We start from the raw sequence: 19,878 nt of genomic DNA, 5'->3' as shown, positions 1-19,878 counted from the left end.
GAGCATTGTTTTGATCGTTTTACGATAAAACGTACGACTCCCAGTCACGCCGACCCCGTCTTCTTCCTTCCAAACACTGAACCTCATCACAATTAAATATACAGTTTATATATAATATATATAACAAAAGCACATAACACAAAACATAAACTTTTAAAATTAGTTTTTGGTAATGGAAATAAAGCTAAAATAAAATATAAATATTAGATGAAAAATCTACTCAAAGAACTTGCTTTAGCAACTAATTGAAATAGGTTTAAGTTGAAGTATATATGGACATTAAAAAAAAAATGGCGAAAGAGCATAACAAAATTACTAAAATTAAAACTGAAAATATAAAAATAAAAGCTAATTTAAAATATTATGTTAAATAATAGTATATAAATATATAAAGTAGATGATATTAAAATGACACTGGTGTGTGTTCTTGTACGTGTGTGTGTGAGAGTGAGAGTGTGTGTACCACAGGTAGGGTTGCCCTGTCTGCGGGATCCTGCAATCTCGTTGCCGTATTTGTCGACACACCAGCACTGACCGGTGCTGCCATGACACTGAGTGGCCTTAAAATAACCGTCTTCAGTACAGCGCGGTACATACGTCCCTACAGACAGAGAGAATCACACAAACGAGATGAATACAGCAACGATGAACACAATCACGTGTCTAATTTGTCAGGGGGGAGGAGCTAACACCAGTTCATCAAATCCACCCACCTATCAGTGTCTTCCTTCGGCTTTGAGAATGAATTCTGTTCATCTCATTCTGACATGGCATGCCTGAAGAAACACACATTTAAAACAGTTTCTGTGATGGAAATTATGAAATATTCTGGGTTCAGTATATCTGAAGATCATCTACTAACCCCAGTAGGCTCATATCATTTTTTTTTGCAGACTCACCGTCGGGTTTCTGGAAACAGTAACACCACTCGTTGTTGGACAGCTTTCCGTCTTTAAAGGAGTCGCAGGAGTTGAACAGCGGCCGCATGCACAGCTCGTATTTGTCGAGGTAAATGGCGCTGAGCTCTGATTGGTCGAGGAGGAGGTCGTAGTTCATGTCCAGCTTGTTGAACATCCACCCGAGAGAATCTTTACAGATGGGTAAAATGCTTGTGTCGAAACCTTACAGGAGAGAGAGACGGTCAGGTTCATACTGGTGGTGGACGGACATATTAGTTAAATCCAATAAACAATTAAAATAAATTATAATTATAATAAATAATCCTTTTAATTCAGTCAGTTCTAAAAAAGTTCTAAGTAAATGCATAGATAAAAACAGTGCTTTGTCAGCAGGTATTTTAAAATCTACTAGACTGAGACATTATTAATAATTCTGATAACAAGCCAGTTGAGATGGATTCGGTAATTGCAATGATGTATTTGATATGCATGTTTTTTTTGTTATTTTTCCTAACATTAGCTGCATTTCATTACCCTTCAAATTGCGCAAATTGAAATTGCGAATTGAAAATACGCCCAATGGAAACACGTCAATTTCGCAAAAACTCCCATTTATCGCAAAAAAAGTTTTACGCTCGCATGAGGGGTTTTTCAGGCAATACGAAAAAGAAATATTTCGCAAAACTGCAATGGAAACAGTTTTTGTACATTTACAGGTCACCTGACGTAGATGACGCGGTGTGTTTGGACAGAATACGAGACAGAGTTCTTTATTAAATTCATATAAGACAGAAGAATTACAGGAAAACTGGATTCTAAACCTCAAATAAATGCCACAATCAAGACCTCGAAGCAGAAATGAGGGAGAAACACCCAGAAACACCTCATATGTGCCGCTCACAGTATAAGGGTCGTTCCTTACCATTAATGCTTGGAAAACACACACACATCTCCTTCCATTAATAACAATGGCCAGTGCAGTGGCTGGGATTAGTACATAAACCTACCAACATCCATTACCATGGTTTTTGGAATGATTTTACTTATAGCGAGAGGGAAAAGTGAAGTTTTAGTCGCATAACATCAGTTAATGGAAACGCCGTCATTTCGCAAAAGTTTTTTTGTCGACATTTAGAGAAAAATCGCAAAAGTTTTGCGCAAATCTGTAATGGAAACGTGCCTATTGTGTATTTATTCCAGCGAAGTAGATGTTTTCACTCTGTACCCTATAACAACACATAAACCTTTTAAAACTGATTACATTTATGAAAAGGTGATATACTCCCCTGTCATATATTATTGTTTTCCATTTGAAAACATTAGACCATGTGAATTTATTTAGCCTATTATTAATATGAGTGTCGCCGCTGTTGTTAAAAAATCCAAAGAAGAAAGAGTACTAAGCTACACTAAAGTAGCAATGCTTTTTTAAAATGTATTTATTATTATTATTATTATTTAAAAAGACACTTCAGTGACAGTGCACTTTATTTTTTCTGCACTCTTTCAGACTCTATTTATTGACGTTGTTTAGCTTTGTATACAAGGAGGACAAAAGAGCTTGTTCAGTTCAGTGCTGTTGTTATCATTGTATCAAAACAGAAGTAAAACAATAACTATCGCAATAACTTCTGCATATCAAATATCGGGTACATAAACATGCAAATAATCGGTTATAAAAGCGGTTATAGCTGTGACTCTGAGCTTCAATTGAATAAATGTTTTATCATATTCAGACACACAGAGGCTCACTTACGTCCTTGTGCGGTGTCGCTCGTGGTGGTCTTCAGGTCTCTGTTGGCATCCGTGTGCAAAACCCCGAACCAGTCTTTGAGTCTGGATGCTAAACTTCTCAAATCAGCGTCGCTGCAGCCTAAACAAACACACAAACACACGGTTTAAATGAGCACGTCTGTGTTCTGATGATATATTTATCTGACACTGAACTGAGGAACGCTGATTACATTCAGCTCTTTAAACAATATTCATTTCCTTTCGCTTTATTTATTAACGTATTTACAAAGAAACATTTATAGTCCCTGTACAGAGCGACTAAACGGAGAGAGAACTTTTTTTATTGCTCAGATGCTTCTCTTTTATGACTCAGGAGACTTAATGGAGTTCACTGGCCTGTTTCATATGAGCATAAAGATGTTTCGATAGAAACGATAGACTCGCTAGTTGTGACATACTGTCATAAAATGGAACAGCTCAGATCTGTCGATGAGAAATGTTTGAGTTCATATTGAAATCTCATCACTATCTAGGTTGAGATATGAAAGAGATCTCATTTATGAGTGTTCTTTTTTAAGAAGTGTATGTGTAATTGAAACAGAAGAGAAACCTCGCCAGAATAAAATCAAGAGCTTTATTCAAATAGTTGTTTTTTGTGTGAGGGTTTAAGGTAATTTCAGCAATTACATCCGCTAGAATGTGATTTTATTGCTGTCTGAAACAGAAATGTCAGTGATTTTCTCCAAAGACTGCAGGAGAAACTTCCAGGCTGAACAATCTAGTGGTTTTGACAAACATCGGGGGCATGTTAAATTAATTCTCATCTGAATCGACATTTCTGAATTTACAAGGGGGAATTGAACATTGCCGTAGGGCTGTAATTTTACACTTTTATCGTGATGAGAACGTGAGTTTTTGCCATAATTGAGGCTTGTTTCAGAGAACCGCTCTAAATGAACAACATGAATAAAATTATGTCGTTTCCTCAATATTATTTGCCACACTGTAATATAGTCATGTGACTCCCTCGTACGCCTGTGAAATAATTGCCATTTAAATGGTTTATCATGGTAGAACTACACTGCAAAAAATATATATATATATCTTGTTTAGCCTTATTTTCCATTACACATATCAAAACATTCATAAATCAAGAGACATTTACTTGAGAAGCAAAATGATTTAAGATATTAAAGGCCAGTTCACACCAAGCACGATAACTATAAAGATACCGATAAAGATAACTATATATGTGTCCACACCAACGACCGATAGCGGTCTTTTTATTCTAAGCACGCGCCGCGCCCGGATGATCCAGATCCATTTTAAATGCGCGAGACCTTTAAATTAGAATGGATTCTGATTGGCTGTCAGTGTTTTATCGTTCGACAGCTGGAAAAAAATCGTTCTGAAAGTGATCCCAACGATATCGTTCCTCATATCTTATATCGTTATAGTTGTGGTGTGAACTCTGTTATTCTTTAATATGGAGAACGATTTTTAGAATTATATCTTTATCGTTATCTTTATAGTTATCGTCCTTGGTGTGAACGGGCCTTAAGTCTTGCTTTCTGAAAAATATACCAACATTTTGCAAGTTTATGCTTGAGACAAGAAAAAAATAGCAGTGGGGTCAGTTTTTTTCAGTAAACAAGACCTAATATCTTAAGTTATTTTGCCTTAAGATAAATATATCTTTATTTAAGAATGTTTAGATATTTGTATTGGAAAACATTAAAATGTTTTAAAGGCCCTACCTCACAGACCAATCAGCTGCAAGCACCAGGCTAGACTTCCCACTTTTATTTTCAACTGCATTGGTACAAAATATGACTTTGTGTGAGATATTTCAGAACCGCAAACCCCTTTTAACTGTATATATATATATATATATATATATATATATATATATATATATATATATGTGTGTGTGTGTGTATATGTATATGGTTGGAAATAAAAGATGGTTAGTAAGCCAGAAACATCACAAGATGCAAGGAGGTTTTCTTTTTAAACATATAAAAATGCACAAAAATAAATCCATGTAAATGCATTTATTTAACAGGGCACCTTTCATCTTAAGCTGAAGAGACAGCTCTATTGACAGCAATGCAAGCGATTTAGTTTTTGTTGCAAAGTCTTGTTTTTGGTCTATATTCAATCTTACAGCACTATAACACTCTCTCTCTCTCTCACACACACACACACACACACACAATATCCCCTATATAATCCTGCATGTGTCTCTATCTGAAAGTGTTGGATTATTTTGGTAGTTGTGTGAATCACACTTCTCTAGAAAGAAGCAGATAACACAGCAGTGTAATTCCTCTATTCTACTGGAGGAAGGCAGATATATCTGTGCTATGATACATCACATCTGTGTGTGTGTGTGTGTGTGTGTGTGTGTGTGTTTGTGTTCTGTATTGCAATCATAACTCTGGTTTACACTATTCATAAAGCAGCAGAAACAGAAACACACACTGCCAGTAGGGAGGATTATGGAGATTACCTTCAGCATGTGTCTCTCTCTATGTGTCCAGTAAATACGGTGGACTGGGAAAGACATTAATAAAGCCAGTTGACAGACTCTTTGAAACTGGTGACACAGCCGCTGCAGTAAATCTAAGAAACCTCTGAGAAGAAAATCAAAAAGTGTGGCATAAATGTAGTCCGCAACTAACAGCTATTTCGGATAATCATTAAATATGTAGATTTTTTTCTCTGAATAATTTGCTGTAGTATATTTCATCACTCTTCCATAGATCTTCAAACAATGTGCAAACTGAAGTATATAAAGTGTTTGCTAAGTTTTATATATGTTTAAAATATAAAAGTCTAAATTTAAAATGAAATAAAATAAAATAAAAATAAAGGCTCCAGCATCCACACGACTCCACATTATAAATAAAATAACAAAATAATAAATGCTCCAGCATCTCCACAAACCTACATGAGACAAGTCACTTAGAAAACATATGTGATGAATGAATGAATAATATAATATAATAATATAATAGAACAGAATATAATATAATATAATATAATATAATATAATATAATATAATATAATATAATATAATATAATATAAAATATCCAGCATTCCCATGACCCTACATAGGACAAGCTGTTTGTAAAATAAGTAATAAATAATAAATAAATAATAAAATTACCACGACCCTACATGGGACAATTGGTTTAAAATAAAATAAAATAAAATTCCCATGACCCTATGTAGGACAAGCAGTTTGGAAATGAATTAGAGGGAAGTTCAGTAAAGGGTTCGATGGCACAGTAAAGCATCATAAACACACACACACACACACACACACACACACATATATACATGTGCCATTACGAAAAGGACCTCAGTGAAATCATCTTCAAATATTACCATATCGACTACTTACACAGAACAAGTGCATGTTCAACTTCAGTATGAACGTGGAAGTCAGCAGGAGTCAAACTGAAGTGTGTGTGTTGGTTAAAGTGCAATAATTCAGCTGAATTGTATTGTTATAGTTTTGTGACAGAAACATGTCACTTCTATTTTCACTAACATCAGCGCAAACCTGCAAACTCAAAATTGGCGAGTGTCAGGAGGGAAATGGCTTTTCAGAATAAGCCACCTGACTGATAGAAACTGATAACACACACACACACACACACACACACACACACACACACACACACACACACACACACATACACACACACACACACACACACACACACACACTCACTGGCTGTCCTTGTTCCTCAGATAAATACCCAGATCTGAGAGCAGAGAAAAAGAAATTCAGATCTAGAAATTGAAGTGTGTGTGTGTGTGTGTGTGTGTGTGTGTGTGTGTGTGTGTGTGTGTGAGAGAGAGAGAGAGCAAGAGACAGGAAACACAAACACGCAATTTATCTTCTTCTATGGTCAGATTGTCTTTCAGATCAACTATTGTCATACTAGAGCAACAGTTTAATGATAACAAACTAAATTTAAAACTAAAGTTACTTAACAACAGAATAACATCTCTTTAAATGTTAAATATTTGACTCTATCAGCACCTTTCTGAGGTTTGTTACCACAGTAACTCAACGCATGCTGCTGCGGTTAAACAACATGTTCTCTCGACTGTAATGTCGGGAAAGCGCTCGCGATCACTGGACTGGTGAGAGAAACTACCGTGGAGACTCTAAATCACTGCATTAACTAGTTCTTTATAGAGACTAATGAGGGAGAAATCAGACTGTGTTTGACATTTAAAGTTACACTGATGTCCATATCTATAGCACAATGTAAAAACTCAGTTAATCAAGCAGCTTAAAGGGTTAGTTCACCCAAAAATGAAAATTCTGTCAGTAATTACTCACCCTCATGTTGTTCCAACCGCGTAAGACATTCGTTCATCTTCGGAACACAAATTAAGATATTTTTGATTAAATCTGAGAGTTGTCTCACTCCTCCATAGGCTGCTATGTGACCGAAACTTGCTGGCCCAGAAAAGTCATCAAAGAGATCATTAATATAGTCCAAGTGACTCCAGTGGCTCAATCTTAAGTTTATAAAGCGACGAGAATACTTTTTGTGCGCAAAAACAAACAAAAATAACGACTTTATTCCACTTTTCATTTCCTTCTCTCTGGGCCTCTAGTTGGTTCGCGTAGTCTTTTTGCGCAGCGCGTCTGTGTTGCACGTCACCACGTAGGCTCACTATTGGTCGACGCTTGTCATGTGTGTGATGCGTGTTGACGTGCAACACAGACGCGCAGCGCAAAAACACTACGAGGCCCAGAGAGAAGGAAATGAAAAGTGGAATAAAGTCAATATTTTTGTTTGTTTTTGCGCTCAAAATGTATTCTCGTCGCTTGATATACTTAAGATTGAGCCACTGGAGTCACTTGGACTATATTAACGATCTCTTTAATAACTTTTCTGGGCCAGCAAGTTTCGGTCACATAGCAGCCTATGGAGGAGTGAGACATAGCTCAGATTTCATCAAAAATATCTTAATTTGTGTTCCGAATATGAACGAAGGTCTTACGCGGTTGGAACAACATGAGGGTGAGTAATTACTGACAGAATTTTCATTTTTGGGTGAACTAACCCTTTAACAATAAAGCCTACATTTCTAAGGCGTCTAAATGATCAACATGATCAAAACTTTTTTGATTATCCTGTTGTACTGGTTAAGTGATGGTTTATACCTTTAGGAAAGGCCTTTTAGTTTAATAGTAAAAACGTCCTGCTTCAGGTCGTGGTTTGTGTCTTTTTGCGGTGAAATCTTTTTTTTTTATAAAGATTTTTATAAAGTAAATGTAAAAATAAATATTGCTAGTAATATTTCAAGATGAAATTATTGTTTTTATTGTTTTTGTTATTGTTTTAAATTATTGTTTATTGCTGGACTGAAGCAACTTTGGTTTACTTGATTATCCATACATCATTTTTATGCATGGCGTAACATTTTATGTATTCAGTGTATTTGCTGAAAAAAATCATGTTAAAATGTGAGTATTAAATATGATCCATCAGGTTTTTTTAAAGGGGGGGTGAATTGCTGTTTCATGCATACTGAGTTTTTTACACTGTTAAAGAGTTGGATTCCCATGCTAAACATGGACAAAGTTTCAAAAGTTAAGTTGTACGTTTGAAGGAGTATTTTTGTTCCAAAAATACTCCTTCCGGTTTGTCACAAGTTTCGGAAAGTTTTTTTCGAGTATGGCTCTGTCTTACGTAAGATAGAGCGGAATTTCCTTATATGGGTCCTAAGGGCACTTCTCCGCGGCCGCGCGCGCACTCGTAGACCAGAGAGAGAGAGAAGAGAGCGAATGCAGTACGTTACCTCAAAGCGCTCTGCTCGGCTTTTAGGGAAGTCAGTGTCACCAAAGAAGTGGGTTTTTGGTTGGCAGGGCAAGACAACCCTGCACAGATTCCCAAAGAACCCAGCGTTAAGGGAATAGTGGATGGAGTTTGTTTTTTCGAAGCATCAACGGAGGTTGTGCACGACTCTTTGTTCCCTGCATTTCGACGATGATTGTTTTATAAACAAAGCCCAGATCGACTTATTTGCAGATCGTCTAATGCTTAAGGATCGAGCAGTCACGGTGAGTAAACTACTTCAAATGTCTCTCTGTGTTGTTGTTAGATCAGTTAGCACAGCTATAGCACACCGCCCACACGGCCCGCCCCCAGCCGCTCGGTTTTTTCCGGAAAGACTCGGTACAGCCAATCTTTCACCTCTATATATAATAAAACTAAAGACGTTTTGGAGATATGAAGGATGCAATACTACTCTAAAGGTACTCAAGATTAACAGGAGATTGAGTGAAAATGAGCATTTCACCCCCCCTTTAAGGAAGGTTTATTTGTTCATCTCTCAATCATCATTGTATTGCATCAACATTATATGTTTTAAACCTACAGAGCTGATTTTTATATGCATAAAATGTCTGTTATACTGTGATAAAGATCTCACTGATTTACATTACAAGCTATCAGAAGTTCATCTTATTTTGCTCATTTAAATATCAACAGCTGCAACAAATTGCATATTTTTGCTGTTTTGGCCTTGAAGAAAAAAAAAATCCACCACATTCTCACTTTATAAGACTATATGAGCCATGCAAACCTGATGTTTCAAATATGACACTCAACAAAGACAAATGCAAACTTTTTTTTCTGACTTTGAATTTTTCTAAAGGTTTAATAACTGTTCCATTATTTTAAAAAAAATAGATTTTTGATGTCAGATGTCAGTCTTTCCAGGGTGTTAAAGAGAAAACCTGGAGATGTTTCTAGTCCTCTGTTTGATTGACAGGTGGGTTTTCGTTGCTGTAATTAAAGGACTCAGCCGTCGTTCCGATTGTTCGCGAGGACATCTGTGTGAACGATAACTGCTGACTCTCATGCGGGACAATCGTTCCTCCGTCTCCAGCGCTCGCCTTTAAAGATAAACGCTAACAGCAGCAGTCGCCTTTCACACACACTCTGCTCCGGACGAGATGATGAACGCATTTAATTCAGACAGATGTAGATATTAGTAATTCCCTACAGAAAATCGTCTCTCAGAATGATTAACAGCAGGGGGACAAGATTACACACAGAAACGCTTCTGCCGCTGTCTCAGCAGTAATGACATCAGATGCCACATATAGAGCGCGCGAGATAGATCATCACATTTAATCAAAGGAATAGATCACACATTAATGAAAAAATGTCACTGTTCACACACCATACAATGAAAGTGCATGGTGACCAAAGCTGTTAAGCCAAAAAACATAAAAAAAAGAATCATAAAAGTGTCACAACAGTAGTTCATATGACTCTGTGAGGAACAGACCCAAATTAAACTGACTAAACTGAAAAATATTGAAGTAGGATTTACTTTTAAAAAAAGCTATGAAACAATTTTCACTCAGTAATAATAATAACTAATTTCACAAATAATTTCAAAGAAACGGCAACGCATTAATTTCGTCATGCTAAAAAAAAAAAGACTTCAATATTATTTTCTTGTAAAATGCACTACAAAAATCTTTTCATTTGTGCAGTGTATTTGCTGGAAATCTTAGTTTGCTAATGTGATTTTCACTTATAATGACTTGTATTTGTTCCTCCCACAATAGTCTCTTGGAGTATAACACACACTTTTATGATACTTTTATGGAGCTTTCTGTCGTTTTAGAGCTCAACAGCATACATCTCCAAAACATTAGTCATAACAGGTTTGGAACAAGGTGCTAGTCTGTCTCTGAACTGATCTTGCATTTAAGTGTTTCAAAAATATATTTATTTTAATCCACACACACGCTATAATGTAATGTTATCATATGATATTATCACTATGCGGTTCAATTAGATCAACGTGCTTTCAGTATCAGCAGTGAATCATGTTTAATAAGAGCTTTCAGATGAGTAAATGTGGAGGTGTTAAAGTAAACAATTGTAATTTCCACCGCAAGAGGTCGCATATTCAAAACAATAAGAAAGGTGTAGCTTGATGATGCTGTGAAGGAGCGGGTAATGATGGGAGTTGTCGTCTTCACCTCCGCTGCCGATGGAAATCAATCCGACGGAAATCATGTTCATGGATGAGGTAATGAAATAAAGTTTTGAATGAAATCTGACTTTATGTCATTCTAATGAATTATCCGCAAGTAACGTAATGTTTAATGCTAAATTACTACTCATACGTGTCACTTTATTTGTTGAATTAAATGGTGGGGTAAAATGCAGCGCAGTTTTAGGTGTACAAAACAATTATACTAAAAGTACATTTGCAAAAAAAGGATGACTTACTATTTATGTATGTATTTACTTACACTGCCATAGACTTGTTCACCAGTTTTAGGAAATGCCACATCGATATTGACCCTAGTTTTATTTCTCCTCTCGTTCAAAACTCGGCTTGGGTCATTTGTATGTTTACGTTTCTTGGAGTTATCTTTGGCGACAGACCCTGATGAAAGCGATAACGAATAATTGTGGTCCATGACGACTGTGAGAAACAACAGACTAGTGTGCAGACATGATTTCTACGACAAAAAAAGCAGAAACCGAGGATAACGCGGACATGATGCCATTGACAGGTGACACAATGAGAAGAGACATTACACTGGTTTAAATTGCAAATTTCTCTGGATTTAAACATTTGGGATAAAGTAAGTACACAAGTGAGCAAAAAATAACACTGTGCTAGTGGTTCTTGTATATTTTAATGCAAAAATCCTACATATTGTGCCTTTAAAAAAGTTTTAAAAGCATACTGAGACTTCTGCTCTCTAAAGAGGCTAAATGAACATGATTTAGTCTAGTTTAATTAGGAAAAAACAGGCCAACAGATCACAGACTAAACATTTGCATAAACCCAGAGAGAGAGAGAGAGAGGATGAGATGCTTTAAAACTTATAATTAGAGATCTCGACGACTCAACCCTGAAGAGTTCACATGTTCTGTGCCTTTATTCAACATCATTTCTATCCTTCATGCTCTGAGAAAATCAATACAAAATGGAGAGAAAGCAACTTTAAAACTAAATTGCATTAGATGAATAGTCCATCCAAAACTAAAAAGAAATGTACTCACCCGCATGTTGTTCCAAACCAGTTTGACTTTCTTTATGCAACACACTGATCTGTACCATGCAATGAAAACATACAGTGACGAGGGATGATCAAAAAAGCAACATATAATAACAGCCGTGCAATTTAACTGAGGTGCTCCTGACAGTTTTGTGTGAAGAACGGACTGAAATTCTCAGTCCAGTGTTCAGTTAATACATACTGACAGGTTTGACGTCAGTTGTTGACATAAGTTGTTGCATCTCAACAGACCAAGTTTGTATGTTTTGAACTGAACAAAACTGATAATTGAGAGAAAATGATGCTATTATATATCATTGATGTACTATTATCATTTTTGTTATTATAAAGATAGATTTAGGGAGGACTTTGTTATATATAATAGATTTATTTAATAATTTTCTGTTTTAATTTTAATTTTAAAGTTTTGATATATATTTTTTTTGTTGTAGTAATTCTTTTCAATATGTCTATGTAGTTAAAATTACATTTTGGTGTGTTTTTGTCCTTTTTTAAAGTCTCTGGTCACTGTTTACTTCCACAGTCTCTGTACTCTTGTTCAGCTGATGGTCAAACTCCAGCAGACGACTCGAACAAAAGCTTGTATTGCTGAAAATAATTTGACAGATGGCAGAGGCAACGGTTTCCATGGCTGCATCTTTTTGTCACTGTACTGTTGTTAAGGTAACAGGTGCAAAACACAGGTTACGCAACATAGGTAGATGATCTTAAAGGTCAAAGGGGTTAAATGGGGTTAAAATCCTGCTGCTACTCATCTGAATGCAATCATGTCCCCATATGGCGTTATAAGCGTGCACACACACACACACACACACACACAGAGTAAGAGAAAGAGCCTGTACGCGTCCCCCTAGGAGTACGTGAGGTGACAGAAGTCCTCCCCCTGGACAGCACGCCAAATACGCATTAAACTTTACCCCCTCTAATTGTATGTAAGTGTGAACTCGTGAACAATAAGCTGGTGTGTGTTGGGTGCTCTGGCACAATATGGCTGCTGTCGCATCATCATCCAGGTGGTGCTGGATGATCACATTGGTGGTGGTTGAGGAGATTCCCCCCTTCAATGTAAAACGCTTTGAGTGCAGAGAAAAGCGCTATATAAATGTAATGAATTATTATTATTATTAGCAAATCACACTACATTACTGCCGTTCTCAACAATGCACCTTTGTAAAAGTGGGGATTTAGCACACAGACTGTGCATAGAGATTGATTTGAGACTCAAATGAGTGAGTTCTTGTTTTTGCAAAGCTGAATTTTCTGAAATCATACTAATATGCTGATTTGCTGCTCAAGAAACATTTCTGATTATTTTCAATGTTGAAAACAGTTGTGCTGCTTCGTATTTTTGTGGAAACTGTAATCTACTTTTTTCAGGATTCTTTTATACATAGAAAGTTCAAAAGTACAGCATTTATTTGAAAAATACATATTTGGTTACATTATAAATCTCTTTACTGTCACTTTTGATCAATTTAAAGGTGCATTGTGTAATATTAAGGAGGATCTGTAGACAGAAATGCAATATAGTATACATAACTATGTTTTCAGTGGTGTGTAAAGACCTTGAATAATGAACCGTTGTGTTTTTATTACCTTAGATTGAGGCATTTCTATCTACACACACCGCGGGTCCCCTTAAATTGAAATAGCCATTTTGCGGCAACATGATTCTACAGTGGCCCTAAATGGACAAACTACTACAGAGCGCGTTTCGTCACTATGTTGTTCTTCGTGCAAAAAAGCTAGCTAAAGTCAGCAAATAAAACACTGACACAATGATGATCAAGTAACAATCATATTCGCAATAACATATCGTTTTACTGAATAATTAATTTCTTAATTTATCTTTGTAAAGAAACCTCATTGCTTAACTGGCTACTCTCCGCTGTCTCAGACGACGACACCTTTTCCTGTCGGCCACCGTAACTTTTGCTGGTTGCAATCCGCAACCTCACCACTAGATGCCGCTAAAAATCGCACACTGCACATTTAATGCATCCTTGCCGAATAAGGTATACATTTCTTTTTCTTTATTTTTTGTTAAACCTGAAAAAACTGATGCCGAATATACATAGAAGCCTAAAAAAGTCCAGTATAATATAAAATATATATAAAAAAGATTTTTACTGCATGGAAACTTACAACAGTTACAACAGTACTGTTTTACTGGTGACAATGTTTTGCTGACATCCTCACTTTTCTCTTGTGTGTATTCTGGTAATCAGATAACATTACTTTAATATGACTTACTATACTGAGTTTCATACTACATTTTGAAAATCCCTCCAGTAGATACGGTCTTCAGTTCCCCAAACTTTGTGCAAGGTTCTCCTGCAGACAGATGGCAGAGTTAATTTGCTCTTATCGGAAGGCTTTGACATACCGCTGCAGAGATTTAATTCCTGATGGAGGTCCATCATTCTGGCATGTTTGCGTTTCTGTGCCTGGAGCTCTGCTTAATTAAAATGAAACTGGGAATCTGGTTAAAAAGAATTAATCTCTTTAACCGAGCAGTTTCTGTAAATGCAAATCAAGAGCGCGAGTATGTGCGTGTGCATCCTGGGTAGAAGCATATGTTGAGTGGGTGTTGTCAATGATTCAAAAAAGCTCTTTCTCTTTCTCGAGGCTCAGGAACTCATCCAGACTCTGAAACAGGAGCAGGAGGAGTGTGTGAACGTGTAGAGGACTGTGTGCTCGTGCTGCTCGCAGCTGGTGGGTGGCCAGTGGAGGAACAGGAATGGTTCAGAGAGCGAAGAACTCGAGAAAAACTGAGCTCTTCATCGATTCATCTTTTGCCAGAATGAAGGATTATGGGTGTTTCACGATGGAAGACAGATCAGCAGGTTGGAAAAGACAAGTGGATCAAACAGAGAAGCTCAACCGCAAACAAGCACCAACACATGACTACAAACATCCAACCAACTCAAACTCTTTTAAACTTAAACTATTCCTGAGCTAAAACGTCTTTAAACTCAGAATGTGATTCCTGCACTTTAGAAAATGAATCGATTTTCATGAGCCAAGAAATCCATGCGGTCTCCCAAAAGCCCCAGTGCATTCATTACCAAGCTTTCCCTCTCCCAAAGTTTTTTTCTCCATTCTGTCACCCTGATGGAGTTTTGGTTCCTTGCCACTGTTGCCTTGACTTTTGGCTTGCTTAATTGTGGACATTTAATAGTCAACAATATTATTGATCTGCCTTACTTCAGGTGGATGATGACACAATTTTCTATTAGAAACAAACTTTGTTGTGTTATTTTCATGATATCACTGTGAAGCTGCTTTGATACAATCTGTATTGTAAAAAGCGCTATATAAATAAAGGTGACTTGACTTCCTAAAAGCTTATATTTCAATTTATTATGTGCAATTAATATAATATTATGATGTTTGGAAGACAATTATTTCTTGTTCCTGTATAGCTTAACTACCAAGCAAACCCATGCACACAACTGCAAACTCTTTAGAAAGACATATTCTTAATATTTCATCAGCTGAACGATTGACATCAAGATATGTAGAAGAACAACTCATGATTTATTCAATTCCTACTTGGAAATAAGGGGCTGATGATCTGAACAGAATAAAAATAACACACACACACACACACACACACACACACACACACACACACACACACACACACACACACACACACACACTACTGCCCAGTGATATATTAAAAATTGGATATATAGAACACCCCACTTTACCTGTATACCATATATAACAAATCTTCACTGCCTGATTTTTATTTCATTGCAAAGTGTAACTATATTATCGCCCAGCTCTTTATATAAAGTTGGATACACATGTCCAACTTTATCTGCATACATACTGAATACTCACAATAGGGTGTTGCATATTAAATCGCAAATCTCAACTGCTTGATTGTTTATATATACACTAGGCATATAGGTTTATATGTATGCAGCGAGTAAAGGAAAGAATTGTAAATATGGAGAGAACACCGCGATGGACAATCTGAAAAACCTTTGTGTTTATAGCCAACATTTTAAACTGGATGACCATCAACACAGTGTTTTATGCCAAACGGTCAGTTCCACCCAACTCCCCGAAGCAAAACGCCATCGAATACACGTATGAAAGCTATTGCCATGGTTTTCATTTTTCACCATTATGCTGTTTAAAGAGTAGACAAAATATGATACACGTTTCAGTGACAAACCTACTCTTACAATAACTGTTCTGTTAATAACCCTCAGTTGATCCGATGGGTGAGGATACAAAAATGCTAAAGTATGATCTGTATTTTTCACAAAAGCCCTGGAGCTGTCAAAAGCATTTTGTGTCATCCAGTGGATTTTGCTGGAATTTCTGACCCAGGAAACACAGAGAAAGAGTAAACATCATTCATTTACATACACTACTGACACTGTAACCATACAGAGCGGGTTGAAAATCTGCAAACTTACACTTTAACATCATGATTTTCTGTAAAGCTGCTTTTAAACAATGTGCATCGTGAAAAGCGTTTAATCTAAGAGAGTCTGATTATGAATTGGTTTGCAGTCAAAGACAGAAAAAGAGAGAGTGTGTGAGCGAATAAAACAGCTCTTACTTTTCTTATCATCCTTCGTGTATCGCTACGAGCTGGACTAACAGAGGGAAACGCTGATAACGAAGATCATTAATTAATTAGCTGTGCTTTCCTTTTGTTCCTTTTCAGTTTCTCTGTGTTGAACTTTGAGTCTCTTTTAGTTCTTTTAATCAAAGTACACAGTATTCCTCAGGGCCTCCCGCTAACAACGAGTGTGAGATTTCACGAAGAACAGAAGAACACCGTGGCTTTTCTGATGATTCATAAAGTCTGGCAACAATGCAAATTCAGGTTTTCACACACACACACACACACACACACACACACGGTACTGTGCAAGCTGTGTATATGTGTGTGTGTTGGTCCCATTGAATTATGGAGTATAAAGTAGGACGTCCGAAGGCACAACACTTCTGTTAGGCACTGAAGAGTCACCTTCAACACACTTACATTCATTAATGCAAACTATCAATGCAAAAGTGAAGGATCTCAGGTGGTCTGCTCCACTAAAAGTAAACTACTGAAGTCTGTGAAACAAACGTGCACCGATTTCACAACATCTTGTATTAGTACTAGTATTAAATTGCATTATGCTCCAGACTTGAATGACTCCTGTTGAGGAGATCATTGCGCCGTTACTTTAACAGACCATTTTCACCTTCTGGATCCAGGCCCCAAACTAAAAAGCCCCAAAATACTCTCGGCGAAGAACTTTTTTCTCTCTTCGCCCAGGGGTAAAAATAAGTTTGAAATACATTTGCCACAATGCACCTGGCGTGTTTCCATTACAGAATTGCGCAAAACTTTTGTGATTTGTTCTAAATATCGCTATAAAACGATTGCGAAATGATGGCGTTTTCATTAACCAATGTTATGCGACTAAAACGTCATTTTTTCCTCTCGCGATAAGTCATTCAAGACATAATGGCAACGGACGTTGGTAGGTTTATATAGATCACAGCCACCGCACTGGCCATTATTATTATTAATGGAAGGAGACGTATTTGTGTGTTATCCAAGCATTACAGTTTTTACCAACTGCTTACACACAAAATCTTTTCATGTCACACGATTTTTGAAACCTCTCACTCAAAGTGCAAAACTACATGCCAAATCTTCAAAACCATAAGCTATTTCTCAGCCTTTGACTCAGTTTTCAATTGCATAAAACACTTTTTTCAAAACACTACACACAATTCTCTACCTAAAACACAAAGATCTATCAGGAAGTGACTTGCTTTCCTTTTCCAAACACAACCAATCAAAATGCTACACTTATTCACCAGGTCACACAGACACACTCGTCACATATGCAAACACTAATTACTTAACTGATCACTAACCAATCACTGCTTTGCTGTAGTATAGATAGGCCTATAAATAGGTCAAAGGTCAGATTACCTGTTATGGAGAAGAGATGAAGCTTAGCACTGGGGACTGCAACCCCCCCCCCCCATTTTTTTACAATTAGCAATCAGAGCTTTAGCATAAAAGGGCAACAGGTGAGCTCTTCAATGGAGCAATGGATGCCAACATTGGATTTTTTTTTTTTTTACTGTAACTGCAGTCAATTTTTCTGTTGTTTTGTATGTAGACCACTGTATGTACAACTTTGTGTTGGTTGGGATGTACACTGTGTACATTGTTTTGTTTGTGGGAAAAATAACATATATTTGTTACAGTGTATTTGTGTGTTTTGAGTATAAAAACAATATTCTCAAATATTTTACAACACACTTGTATTACTATGTACTGTCTGTAGTAAGTGTAACACTGAACCAAAAAAAAAGGCCTAAGTCATTATGATGAATGGAGAAGAAGTGTTTTGCATTCATCATAGTGTTTCACATTGAGCACATCAGTGTTCAACTGGTTCTTATAAATGTCTATTCATATGATGGTTTGTGTATGTCATAAACAAAATACCATTTTGAGAAGAAATAACATTGTTTTGAATATAAAGTTTCATTTTACAGGAGAATTGAGGGGTTTTGCCCATTGTGTGTGTTTTTTTTTTTTTTTCTCTGATTTGTGTGTAGAGTTCTGAGAATATGAGGCATGCTTTCGGAAAATGTGTGTAAACAATCGAGAAAAACGAAGAAAAAATATTTTTTGTTTCTACATTGCATTGGCGTTTCCGGTTTACTTGTTACCTCTCTCAGCAGATTACTTTCACTGTAGAACATTGTATTGAAATGTAGATATAAGCCTATGAAAGACCAAAGAGCTTTAGATTTAGAACAACAGTGTTTACATGGTATATCCAAAAATTTATTATTATGAAAAAAGTGTTTGCCATTTGATGCAAATGCTTCATTCTGACACGTGTTTATAGCATTTTGAATGCAGTATTGCATTTTGAAGGAGATGTGAGGCATTTTGCATTTTGTGTGTGCAGTTTTGAGAATTGTGTGTAGAGTTTTGAAAATAGGAGACTTAGTTTTGAAAACGTGTGTAAGCAATTGGTAAAAACTGTAATGGTAAGGAACGACCCTTATACTGTGAGCGGCACATATGTGGTGTTTCTGGGTGTTTCTCACTCATTTCTGCTTCGAGGTCTTGATTGTGGCATTTCTTTGAGGTTTAGAATCCAGTTTTCCTGTAATTCTTTTGTCTTTTATGCATTTAATAAAAAACTCTGTCTTGTATTCTGTCCAAACACACCGCGTCATCTACGTCAGGTGACCTGTAAATGCACAAAAACTGTTTCCATTGCAGTTTTGCGGAATATTTCTTTTTCGAATTGCCTGAAAACCCCCCTCATGCAAGCGTATAAACTTTTTTGCGATAAATGGGAGTTTTTGCGAAATTGACGTGTTTCCATTGGGCGTATTTTCAATTCACAATTTCAATTTGCGCAATTTGAAGGGTAATGGAAACGCGACTACTATTAGTGAACATCCGGATGCCATCCACACTACTGAGGGCGGCGTTTAAATGAATATGTAAATATGTGCTGCATGCTTTCTTCTCAATAAAAAAACAAACACAACAAAAATGACAACAGTAAGAATACAGCAGAAAAGAAAGCATCTGATCATTGTGATGTGCATACATTATGTTTGCACAAGCTCCCCAACTGACCCTTCGCAAATATAGATAAAATACCCAAAGATAATAAATACTGTTGTGTGGGTCCTGACAGATCGCTGTAGCGCCTCAGTTCATGCGGCACATTAATTAATCATCTCCTCCTACTTACAAAATAAACTTGAATGAACATCAGAAGGAATGTTGTTTCAACCCCAGAAAGACATCAATACACTTGTAAACACAATTTTTCAAGTTCAAGTCCAGCGACGTTAATCGTTAAACTCTTCTGTCTGGTTTGTTTCGGTGTTATGATTGGCCAGATCGCCTGTCAGTCAAACTCCAGCCGAAGGGTGAAATCAGTTATCCAGTCAAGTCACGTCACGTTTATTTATAGCACTTTATACAATAGCAGTTTTACAGTATCAAACATGAAAACAGAGTCAGTGTCGCTTTCAGTATGCAGAGACACTCAGTCCTCTTCAGTCCACCTAGAACATATATTGAAACTAAATGACTAAGTTAGATCATTTTTGCTAATGCATTAACTAATGG

At 36.6% G+C, this 19,878-nt stretch overlaps 1 protein-coding gene across 1 annotated transcript in view; it reads right to left on the bottom strand.

Annotated features, from left to right (window-relative positions):
• Positions 1–19,878, bottom strand: part of spock1 (SPARC (osteonectin), cwcv and kazal like domains proteoglycan 1) — a 184,728-nt gene that overhangs the window by 4,089 nt on the left and 160,761 nt on the right. The window contains exons 7-10 of the mRNA XM_079893507.1: positions 2,656–2,772; positions 900–1,121; positions 714–776; positions 464–601 (exon numbers count right to left, since the gene is read on the bottom strand). Coding sequence (XP_079749633.1) covers positions 464–601; positions 714–776; positions 900–1,121; positions 2,656–2,772 — 540 coding nt within the window. The remainder of the gene's footprint in view (positions 1–463; positions 602–713; positions 777–899; positions 1,122–2,655; positions 2,773–19,878) is intronic.

The sequence above is a fragment of the Squalius cephalus genome (assembly GCF_949319135.1).
Source record: "Squalius cephalus genome assembly, chromosome: 14".
Taxonomy (NCBI): Eukaryota; Metazoa; Chordata; class Actinopteri; order Cypriniformes; family Leuciscidae; genus Squalius; species Squalius cephalus.
The sequence above is the reverse complement of the archived record's forward strand: the minus strand, read 5'-3'. Positions and strand labels throughout refer to the sequence as shown.